The sequence below is a fragment of the Neovison vison genome, chromosome 1 (assembly GCF_020171115.1).
Source record: "Neovison vison isolate M4711 chromosome 1, ASM_NN_V1, whole genome shotgun sequence".
Classification (NCBI taxonomy): Eukaryota; Metazoa; Chordata; class Mammalia; order Carnivora; family Mustelidae; genus Neogale; species Neogale vison.
This window is the reverse complement of record NC_058091.1, coordinates 53,377,089-53,388,818: the sequence shown is the minus strand read 5'-3', so window position 1 is coordinate 53,388,818 and position 11,730 is coordinate 53,377,089. Positions and strand designations below refer to the sequence as shown.

Here is an 11,730-nt window from a genome sequence, read left to right as displayed (position 1 = left end):
TCTTTAAATATATTTTAAACTATATACAATTAGTTATTATTATTCACTAAGCTTCTATACGAGAATTGTCAACCCTTTAAAACCTAAATTTCTGGCGAAAATTGAGAGGTAAACAGTAGGGGACTGTCTCTTATCCTTGCATTCCTAGGGGATTGGCAGATTTATAAATGCTTTTCATAATTTTTAGAAACATGTGACTTCTCATAGTAAATTTTCCAGATTGACATAGGACATACTATTTTGAGGTCCTCTGTTAAAGGAAACCAAAAGTAGATGAATCAGTGTTCTGTGAATAAATAAATAAAACTTTAAGGTGGAACAGTTCCTCAGGCTTCTGTTAGAGCCCTACACATATCTGGTCATATCTGTTTAAGTCAGCTGAGTTTGGTTTCTCCAGGTGCTGTTGTTTACAACCTAAGTGTTTCCAGTGACTAAAGGGGATGGGCTACTTTATTATCTATCATACTTATAACAAGTCTAGCATTATGTGGCTGATTTTATGTAATTCATACAATAGGAATATGATTGTGAGTGAAAGTGATGTACTCTAGCTCCAACACTCACTTTGTCTCAGAGCTAAAGTGTGGTCACTGAAAAAAAGAAAAATCACACACCTCCCCGCGAAACCTGAAGATAGTAGTGCTTGGAAATAGGATTCTCTGTCGAATTTAGGGTATGCTTAGGATGCGTAGCTGGAGTAATAGCATTGCTCTTCCAGAGCCTAAGAACCTGTGTTAGAGTTTGGCCAGATAGCCCTATGCTTCTCCTACACTTCCAAAGATAAGGGGCTTGAAGCTACCTGCCTTCACAAAGAAGGGGAGGATTGCTTGTAAATTATATCTCACCAAATTTGATTCTTATAAAAGGTGGAGGGAAGGAAACCTAGTGGTACCTGAGCAAAAGAAAACCAGTGAACTTGTCATGCCCATTGGCCGGTGCATGGATCTCCTGGTTTTCACGTGTCAAAAATGTTCCTCGCCGGATTGGCTGGAGGGGGCCCCTCCCAGTCCGCCGGGCCCTGGCGCGCCTCCCTCGCCCCGCCCCCTTCCCGAGATCAGGGCCCAGGCGGTTGCAGCAGCCCCAGGTCCATTGAATCTGCAGCTGCGTCCGACGGGCCCCTTCGCTCAGCAGTTCCGCTCAGCGGAGACACTGCCTGGGGCTGGGTCCTCGGCCGCTTCGTCTGCCTCTCCCGCCTCCGTCCGCTCGAGTTCTCTCGCCTCTGCCTCAAGTGTAAGAAGGGAAAGTTGGGCGACACTGAGCAGTTTCTCCCGGACAGAGGTCCAGTCCCGCTAGGATGAGAGACAGGTGCCCTCTCGCGCAGCCCCGGCCCGGCCACAGGAAGCACGTTCTGCCTCCCGGCCCGCGGGTTCCTTCAGAAGCCACTCGGCGCCTGACCTGGGACTCCCCCCGGCTCGGGGCCGCGATGGGACCCACGGCCGCCACCAAGTTCACGGGGCGCTTGCCGCTCCTGTTGCTGCTGCTGCTGCTGCTGCTGCTGCTGCGCGGGATCGCAGCGGCGCCCTCGGGGTTGGGCGTGGGCGCGACGCTCGGCGGAGGTGAGTCCCGGGGCTTGCGACCCTTGTCGCCGTCTGGGGCCGCCGACGCCCCGCCCCCCTCAGGTCCCCGCGGCGGGCTCCTTCCCCGCTCCGCGGAGTTCGCCGGGACTTTGTCGCCCTAAGGGACGGAAAAGAGGGAACCTGGGCCACCACCGACTGCCAGGCTCTGGGCGCGCGGAGCGGGGGAGTAGGTGGGGAGAGGCTGCGGTGGGGAGCCTGCGGACGGCCCCAGCCCCCACCTGCCTCTCTGTGAGCGGGTACCCAGTCCCGGAGCCCCGGGCTATGTGCAGGACAGGGCGATCGCGCAAGGCCTGGACCCCACACAACCGCGCGCCTCTGCCACTGACGCACCATCCCCGCTCCTCCAGCGCTCCCCATCGATGTATTTTTGGACCTCTTTGCGGTTTTATGGTTTGTTTGTTTGGGGAGTTTCTTCTGTTTGTTTGGCTCCTATTTCTATATCAATCTCACTTATGCACTTCTCTGAGCCTGGGAATCCCTTCCTCTCATCTCTGCTCGGGAAATTCTTGATAATCGTGTCAGTGCAGCGCGGGACAGCCTGTCTTCACTTTACCGGCACCCATCCTTGAAGCACATTAGCGCCATCTCCAGGGCCTTGCTGAATCCTGCGACCCATGATCCTGAACTCTCCCTGGTTTGGCTTTGGGAGTCTGTCCTCACCCTGCCCCCACCCTGCCCAGCTCCTCTGGAGCAGCCCCCTCCCTGCCCTTCATCGTCCTACCGGACACTGGCCTGCATCCTGACAGTCCTCAAACATGTAGGCCTCCTGTGCTATGGTCAGGCTGGCGTGTCCCTGGACTGGATAGAGTGACTGAGGCAGGGGTTGGCATGGTAGGCGTGGGTTCCTATCTGGGGCTATGTGGTCTCCTGCAAGACAGAGGCAACCTGATCCTATCCCAACAAGGGAAGAGCGCCAGCCTCCAAGGCTAGGGGAGCTGCTGTGCAGGGACAATCCTTGCTCTGTCTTGCTCACATCTAGTGCTGTCACCTGGAGGGCAGAGGGGTGCCTGCTGCTCTTTTTCTTCCAGCCCCAACCTCCACCTGTGTTTTCCCTTCGCAGATGCTCTGTCGCTTTCCTACCATTCCTTCATCACATCTCAGGCCAGGCCTGGACAACCATGGTGTGAGGTTCAAGGCCAGATCAATGGCAAAACATTTTTTTCCTATGACTGTCAGACCAAGGAGTTCAAACCCATTGGTCCTCGGGGGATGAAGCTGAAGGACAGAGTATTTTGGCAGAAACAGGAGGAAACTGTGGAACTCCTGGTGGAAGAGCTCAGAAAGAAACTGCTGGACATCAATGCAGAGAATTTCACTAAGAGCCGTAAGTCTGAAGGCCCAGGGCAGAAGGAGAACACTTTGTCAGGGCGGGGGAGCTATTGTGGTCACGTAAATCTTCGAAGTGGGTCCCACACATGTGGCCCAGCAGCCAGGGTATACAAGGAGGCCAGAGCAGGACCAGGAGTGCCGGGAGTGACCTGAGGAGTGCACAGTGGGTGGGACAAAGGATTGGTCAGGACCAGAGGTTGACTTGTTTCTCTGCTGGGGGCAGGGACAGGTTCTCTCACCATGCAGGGCAGGCTCATGTGTGAGCGTGGGGCCGATGGACACACCAGAGCATCCTGGCAGTTTTGCTTCAATGAGCCGATAACCTACCTCTTTGACCCGAAGAACAGAAAGTGGACAGTGGATCCTTCTGGAGGCCAACAGGTTAAGGACATGTTGGATGATGACAGAGAGCTGACCATGCTGCTCGTGAGGACCTCAAACGGAGACTGTCAGAGCTGGCTCCAGCAAGTGTGGGAGCACCGGGATGAAACGCAGGAGACCACAGGTAACTCAGAAGACTGGGTGGACGGCTGGTTCTCCTGAGATGAGCTTCGCCTGCCCCACAGTATGGTGTATGTGTGTGTCTGAGGGAGAGAGAGAGAAATCGGTCCATCCATGGCAAATTCTTCTGGGTATAATAATGGCCACTGGAATGTTCTAGCATCCTTCCTTTCCCTTCTCACCTCCTGGAATCACTTCCTGGCTGCACGTACCTTTGTGCTTGGGTATTTCTTGGATTTCTTGCTGGTGCAAACAGGGGAGCATCAGTCTGTTTCCAGCGATGGTCCTATGTTCCTTGTTCTGAGAATCATCATCTTTTCTGTGTCACCTGGCGTATTGCTGGAAATGCTTCAGTGCCAGGGGGAATGTGGTTGTCACCATCCTTGTCCTGCATCACCTCCTGTGTGTCACAGCAGGAGTGACTGCTTACATTGCAAACCCTGCTTCCCCTATTGGCTGGAGGAGCCCCTAGGGGACAGAGAACATCCCCTCCCTCCTTGCCGACATGAGAACTGGTCACAGCAGCTGCCACAAGGACAGTGATAGACACCGTCTGCCTGGTATGATGGGCCTGGGCCAGCAGGAGCTGAGGAAGCCTCCCCCAGTTTGGGGTCCCAACTGGGGCTCTGATCCTTGTGTTTTCATTTCAGTGCCACCAACCATGCGACAAGACACGGCCCCGGGCAGGGCCAGCGCCATCAGACCCGGCACCTGGATCTTCCCCCTGCTCATCAGCTGTGTGGTCATACTTGGCATCCGCGTTGGAGACCATTAGATGGACAGGTAGTGAGAGCAGATTGAGAGGGAAGGGAGGAGCAGATGGCCTGGTATGAGCACAGGGAACGGTGAGTTCCCAGCCTCACCCCTGCCCACTGCCTGAGCCTTCTCACAGGGCAGTGGAACCAGATGAATGAGATCTCATACCACGTGCTGGCAACAACTTGGGCAAGCTCGGCTCGGAGCTCTGATATGGCCTCACTCACTGTTAAGGCCACTGGGAAAGGGGAGGGGCCCACACCACTGCTTAAGGCCTGTCAGTGCTAAAGGGATTGAGGGAAGGCAGGCCTGGCTCTGACCCGGTTCTCCATCGGAGAGAGTCAAATTGGGCCCAGGGTGGGTGGTGTGGGGACAGCGGGGACACACAGCATGGGCCGTCCTCCCCTTTGAGAGAGAGCAGCATGGCAGCTCCATGAGACATCTCAAGGAGAAGGGGACCCCATCCCGGCAGTTATAAGGATAAGGGGCCAGGGTCTAATCCCAAGAAGCCGGAGTGGGAAGGCCTCTGCAGACCAACTTAAAGGGCTAGACAGTCGTGCCGTGGTCCCCCAGAACATGGCTTGTGTCTCTGCATGTGAGGCAGCAAGTGCCCAGTAGAGACCGTGCATGACAGGACTAGAAGGAGGCCAGTTCTCCGAGCAACAGTGGGAATCCTGGCTGAGGCTGGTGCCATCCCGGCAGTTAGCTTCCGGCAGACCTCAGATCCTGAGCCACTGAGCAGCCTCTGCTTTTGGCAGGGCTGACCTGGGAGGTGGGCTAACTGAGCTCCCCTGTGAGCTCCCAGCTGAGCCAGACCAAGAATGGATGGGATGGGGGAAGGGATCATCAGACTAAGAGCTCTTTGTGCTGCTCACCAGGAGGCTGGGAGGGAAGGGAAAAGAAGCACCTTTGCCCACAGTGTTCCCCAAGGTTAGAGGTGTCCACTGCAGGCCCCTGTCTTCTGTCAGATCCCCCAGCAGATCCTTATAACCTGCCATGAGAGGGAGCATAGGAACCCGAGTCACGTGAGCACGTTGGTTTCTCACTCACTTTGGTCCTGAGCCCAGACCATTGGAAACAGGGTCTGGGGCTGACTCAGTGATTTGTTTCAGGCGGGAGGAGATGTGTAAAAGTCACTGGGCCCAGGGCTGGGGTCACTCCTGCGGGGAAAGCATGTACCTGGACAAGGGCAAGGCTCTGGTTTGGGGAGTGCTGGTGAAGGGCAGCCCCAGGACAAGAGACCCAGGACTTCCTCAGCCATGGAGACAAACTCTGTTCTTTTCATAGGCTGCCAAGGCCACCAAGAAACCCCTGAGAGTGGCACCAGCTCAGCGACTCTGCCTCTGGGCCAGGTGCCTTTGGATGAGCTGCTGTTCATCATTAGACGACCACCAGCATTTTCAAGTTTACAGATCCAGAGACCTCAGTCCAACCACGGGGTGCAGGACCACGAACCTCTCATACCCCTTCTTGCATTTGGTGGCTCTCCTGTTGAGCACTTTCCACCGGCATATTTTATGCCATTTTCTGTCGGTGCTAAGTGATGGAACTCTTGCACTGAAATGTTTAAGTACTTGACCGGGGACTCTCAATGAAGAGAACGTTCTCCATCTTGTCCTTTGCTTGTGCAATATTGGATTTTTCTCTGTAAGATAACCATGTCCTTGCGGACAATATCACCAAGAAGATATTGTTTGAAGTTATGGAAACTCAGGGATTTTTTTCTATGTACTGAGAAGGAAGCTCATGGACTTTTAAATAGAATGACGTATGTGTGATTATTTTCCTCAGTAAATTATGCCCGGGTACGTATATTTAAATAAATATTATCTCTACTATAAAAATATATAGTTAATTTGTAATTTTTAACTTATTTTTTCTGTTTTTTTCAAAGATATTATTTATTTGAGAGGGACAGAGAGGGGGAGAGGGAGTGAGCACAAGCTGGGGGAGGAGCAGAGGATAGAAGGAAGAGCAGACTCCCCGCTGAGCAGGAAGCTGGTTGTGGGGCTCCATTCCAGAACCCTGGGAACCTGACCTGAGGTAAAGGCAGATGCTTAACTGACTAAGCTGCTCTAGGCACGCCTGGAATTCTTAATTTTTTTTTTAGTAGTAAAAAGATTTTTATTTATTTGAGAGAGAAAGGGGGCAGGAGAGAGAGAAAGCGTGTGTGGGGGAGAGGGGCAGAGGGAGTTGGACAAGTGGGGTCGGTCCCCTCTGAGCCGCGAGCTCAGCAGGAGGATTGATTCTAGGACCCTGGGATCATGAGCTCAGCTGAAGGCAGACACTTAACTGGCTGAACCACACAGGTGCCCCTGGGATTTGTTCTACATCCCAAGAGAACTCATGGAATTTTGCTCTTCCTCCACCGTGTGGAGTGAATAAAAGTGGTGATTCTGCTAGATCTGTTGGGGAGATAGAGAATTGAAGGATCGCTCAGAAATCCACTTTCAAGCAGTCATCCGTCAGTCTCAGACATGATCCTGACAGGCCAGATGCAAACAAATGTTCTGGGAATGAAGCAGTCGAGAATCTTTCTGAGTTTCCCGGATCCCGCACCACAGCCCTGTCTCTCCTGTCATCTCTCCCCACTGACTCACGTCCTTCAGAGCACGGTGAGTCTTCACAGCAGAAACAGATCTGCTTCTAAAAGGTGATTTAGTCCCTCATGAGCAAAGGATCGGTATCCAGAACATAAAGATCTCCTGCCAATAAATATGTGTAAGTCTGACTCTCCTAAGATCTGTGCAAATGCTTAGAGCAAGTCACAGACAGTAAATCAGCCTATGAAGTCACTGAACACATCCCAAGTAGTCAAGATAACACGAAGAACCACGGGCTTGCTTTATACATGCCTCACACTGACAAAAAGTTAAAGAGAGCTATAGCAAGTGGTGGACAGGAAATGGAATAACAAGAATTCTCTTATGGGTTGGTAGGAGTATAATGAAATCACTCACTCGCCCTGTATTTCCCTCTATCCAGACAGCGGTTGGTGTATTCATCCTACTTCAAGGCAATCCCAGTGTTAATTCAAGGCTAGAAACATTTGAGGACCAAAAAGCAATTGAGATGTAGGATTTTTTTACTGCAGTGCTATGTGGCATAGCAAAAAAATTAGCCATATGATATCCAACTGAGGTACAATATATACAATGTGTTAGGAGATTTCTGTTTCTCTCTTCTTAAGACTAAATAATCTGAACCCTGAAACAGAAAAAGTGACACAAAGTTGGGTCAAAACACCAGCTGAACAAAGCTCTTCATATGTATTGAGAACTTCTGGACAACATACAGTCCCGGCAGACTCCTACATCTAAATCTCTCCACCGACATTTAAAAATTAAACCAATGAACGAAAAAGGCAAATCAAACACTCTAACCCTCATCTTCAGCACATCCAGGAAATGGAAAATGCCCAAGTCCGTCAATCTCTTTGACCCTATAGGGCATTGCTTGAACAATGAAGCAGAATGAAGCAGAGTCTGAGGACGAGGAGGCCCTCAGGTACCATGCGACCTTCTAAGAGATGATCCTGCGGTGACCCAGGGGAATATCCTCATGTGAGGAAAAATATATCCTAAAATTTAGGATTAGGGGTCATGAAAACTGGGAGGACATCAGTGTGACAGTTATTAGCCAATAGGATCCAATAGCACATTAGAAGGATTATTCACCATGACCAAGTGGTTGTTACTCCTGGGATACAGGGGTGGTCCAACATGCACACACCAATCTATGTATAAACAACCTCAAAAAGGAAGGACAAGAACCATACAATCCTCTCAGTAGATACAGAAAAAGCATTTCACAAGGTACAGCATCCTTTCTTGATGAAAACTCCTCACGGTGTAGGGATAGCGGGAATATACCTCAATACCACAAGAGCCATATATGGAAAGGCCACAGTGAATAGCATATCAATGGGCAAAAACTGAGAGCTTTTCCCCTAAGGTCAAGAACAAGGCAGGGATATCCACTCTCACCACTGTTGTTCAACAGAGTACTAGAATTCCTCGCCTCAGCAATTGACAACAAAAGGAAAGAAAAGGCGTCTGAATCAACAAAGAACAAGTCAAACTCTTACTCCTCACAGATGCCATGATACTCTGTATGGAAAACCCAAAAGACTCCACCCCAAAATTGATAGCACTCATACAGGAACTCAGCAAACCAGCAGGATAGAAAATCAAGGTATAGAAATCCGTTGCATTTCTGTACACTTACAATGAGACCAAAGAAGGAGAAATCAAAAAGTTGATCTTGTTTACAATTGCACATAAAACCCTAAGATACATAGGAATAAGCCTCACCAAAGAAGCAAACTATAGAACTATAGAATACTATAGAATACTCATGAAAGAAACTGAGTAAGACTCAAAGAAATGGAAAAATATTCCATGCTCATGGGTTGCAAGACCAAATATTGTTAAGTGTCTATGCTACCTAGAATCATCTACACATTCAAAGCAGTCCCTATGAAAATACTATCAGCTTTTTTCACAGAGCTGGAAGAAGTAACCTCAAATTTGTATGGAACCCAGGAAAGACTCCAAACAGCCAAAGGAATGTTGGCAAAGAAAATCAAAGCTGGTGGCATCACAATATTCTGGACTTCAGCCTCTATGACAAAGCTATAACCCTCAACACAGTATGGTACTGCCCCAAACAGACACATAGATCAATGGAACAGAACGGAGAGCCCAGAAATGGCCCCTCAACTCTATGGTCAACTAATCCTTGACAATGCAGGAAAGAATATCGTATGGCAAAAAAATAAAAAGTAAAAAATAAAAAAAAAAGGCAGTCTCTTCAACAAATGGTTCTGGGAATATTGGACAGCGACATGCAGAGGAATGAAACTGGGCCATTTTCTAACACCCTACCCCCAAACAGACTCAAAATGGATGAAAGACCTAAATGTGAGACAGGAATCCATCAAAATCCTAGAGGGGAACGTAGGCAGGAACCTCTGTGAGCACGTCCACAGCACCTTCTTGTAAGACATGTCTCCAAAGGCAAGGGAAACAAAAGCAAATATGATCTACTGGGACGTCATCAAGATAAAAAGGTCTAGGTCATGTTTTTGTTTTTGTTGTTTTAAAGATTTTATTTATTTATGTCAGAGAGAGAGAGCATGAGCGGGGGTCGGGGGGCAGAGGTAGAGGGAAGAGGAGACTTCCTGCTGAGCAGGGAGTCCTATGCAGACCTCCATCCCAGGACCCTTGGATTATTACCTGAGCAGAAGGCAGACACTTACCTAACTAAGCCATCCGGGCACCCCAATAAAAAGCTTTTGGATAGCAAAAGATCAGTCAACAAAACCACAAGACCACTACAGAATGGGAGAAGATTTTGCAAATGACAGAAAAGGGGCTAGTATCCAAAATCTATAAAAAACTTCTCAGACTCAACAGCCAAGAACAAACCATCCAATCAAGAAAGGAGCAGAAGACATGAACAGACATGTCTCCGGAGAAGACATCCATATGGCCAATAGACACATGCAAAAATGCTCAACCTCGCTTGGCATTAAGGACATACAAATGAAAACCACCATGAGATACCACCTCACACCAGTCAGAATGCCTAAAATTAACAAGTCAGGGATGGACAGATGTTGGTGATGATGCAGAGAAAAGGGAACCCTCCTACACTGTTGGTGGGAGCCCAAGCTGGTGCAGCCACTCTGGAAAGAGTATGGAGGTTCCTCAAAAAGTTGAAAATAGAGCTACCCTATGACCCAGCAATCACACTACAGGGTATTCACCCTAAAGATACAAATGTAGTGAACCAAAGGGGCGAATGCACCCCAGTGTTTATGGCAGCAATGTCCACAATAGCCAAACTGTGGAAAGAGCCCAGATGTCCATCGACAGATGAATGGATAATGGAGATGTGGTAATATACTTAGCCATCAGAAAAACGAAATCTTGACATTTGCAACAACAAGCATTCCAACTAGAGGGTATTCTGCTAAGCGAAGCAAGTCAGTCAGCGAAGACAAGTATCATATGGTCTTACTCATATGTGGAATTGAAGAAACAAAACAGAGGATCACGGGAGAAGGGAGGGAAAAATCAAAGAAGATGAAACCGAGAGGGAGACAAACCATAAGAGACTCTTAATCACAGAAAAGAAGCTGTGGGTTACTGGTGGGGGTGGGGGAGCGGGATGGACATACTAGGTGGTGGACACTGTGGGGGAGGGGGCTACGTGGTGTGTGAGACATGAATAGCTGACCTCTGCCTCAGAAACTAGGAATACATTATATGTCATCCAATTGAATCTAAATTTTAAAAAATAGAAAAAAGAAAACAAAATTAGTGATTTTGCCTCAACAGGCAATGTGTCACTACAATTCACATGCTTTATATTCTTTAAATGTATTTTAAAGTATAAACAATTATTCACTAAGCTTCTATACGAGAATTCTCAACCCTTAAAAACCTAAATTTCTGGTGAAAATTGAGAGACAGTAGGGGACTGTCTCTTATCCTTGCATTCCTAGGGGATTGGCAGATTTATAAATGCTTTTTATAATTTTCAGAAACACGTGACTTCTCATAGTAAATTTTCCAGATTGACATAGGACATACTATTTTGAGGTCCTCTGTTAAAGGAAACCAAAAGTAGATGAATCAGTGTTCTGTGAATAAATAAATAAAACTTTAAGGTGGAACAGTTCCTCAGGCTTCTGTTAGAGCCCTACACATATATGGTCATATCTGTTTAAGTCAGCTGAGTGTGGTTTCTCCAGGTGCTGTTGTTTACAACCTAAGTGTTTCCAGTGACTAAAGGGGATGGGCTACTTTATTATCTATCATACTTATAACAAGTCTAGCATTATGTGGCTGATTTTATGTAATTCATACAATAGGAAAATGATCGTGAGTGAAAGTGATGTACTCTAGCTCCAACACTCACATTGTCTCAGAGCTAAAGTGTGGTCACTGAAAAAAAGAAAAATCACACCCCTCCCCCCCGAAACCTGAAGATAGTAGTGCTTGGAAATAGGATTCTCTGTCGAATTTATGGTTTGCTTAGGATGCGTAGCTGGAGTAATAGCATTGCTCTTCCAGAGCCTAAGAACCTGTGTTAGAGTTTGGCCAGATAGCCCTATGCTTCTCCTACACTTCCAAAGATAAGGGGCTTGAAGCTACCTGCCTTCACAAAGAAGGGGAGGATTGCTTGTAAATTATATCTCACCAAATTGATTCTTATAAAAGGTGGAGGGAAGGAAACCTAGTGGTACCTGAGCAAAAGAAAACCAGTGAACTTGTCATACCCATTGGCACATGCATAGGTCTTGTGGTTTTCATGTGTCAGAAATGTTCCTCGCCGGATTGGCTGGCGGGGGCCCCTCCCAGTCCGCGCGGCTAGCGCGGGTCCAGGCGCGCGGCAGGCGCGCCTCCCTCGCCCCACCCCTTCCAGATCCGGGCCCAGGCGGTGCCAGCAGCCCCAGGACCATTGAATCTGCCGCTGCGTCCGACGGGCCCCTTCGCTCAGCAGTTCCGCTCAGCGGAGACACTGCCTGGGGCTGGGTCCTCAGCCGCTTCGTCTGCCT

The 11,730-nt window shown here is 48.8% G+C and overlaps 1 protein-coding gene across 1 annotated transcript; it reads left to right on the top strand.

Annotated features, from left to right (window-relative positions):
• The first annotated feature begins 1,085 nt into the window (after positions 1–1,085).
• Positions 1,086–6,007, top strand: LOC122905414 (UL16-binding protein 3-like). Its single transcript, XM_044247013.1, has 5 exons — positions 1,086–1,556; positions 2,638–2,901; positions 3,130–3,411; positions 4,058–4,190; positions 5,451–6,007. Exons 1-4 carry the CDS (start codon positions 1,295–1,297, stop codon positions 4,180–4,182), a joined length of 933 nt encoding a protein of 310 aa, XP_044102948.1. The 5' UTR covers positions 1,086–1,294; the 3' UTR covers positions 4,183–4,190; positions 5,451–6,007.
• Positions 6,008–11,730: the final 5,723 nt, after the last annotated feature.

Excerpts from the sequence above, each read along its gene's own strand:
- LOC122905414 (XM_044247013.1), top strand. The coding sequence starts at position 1,295 with ATGAGAGACAGGTGCCCTCTCGCGCAGCCCCGGCCCGGCCACAGGAAG. Across the intron at positions 1,557-2,637 it reads GGGCGCGACGCTCGGCGGAG|ATGCTCTGTCGCTTTCCTAC; the intron begins GTGAGTCCCGGG and ends TTCCCTTCGCAG. Across the intron at positions 3,412-4,057 it reads TGAAACGCAGGAGACCACAG|TGCCACCAACCATGCGACAA; the intron begins GTAACTCAGAAG and ends TTTTCATTTCAG.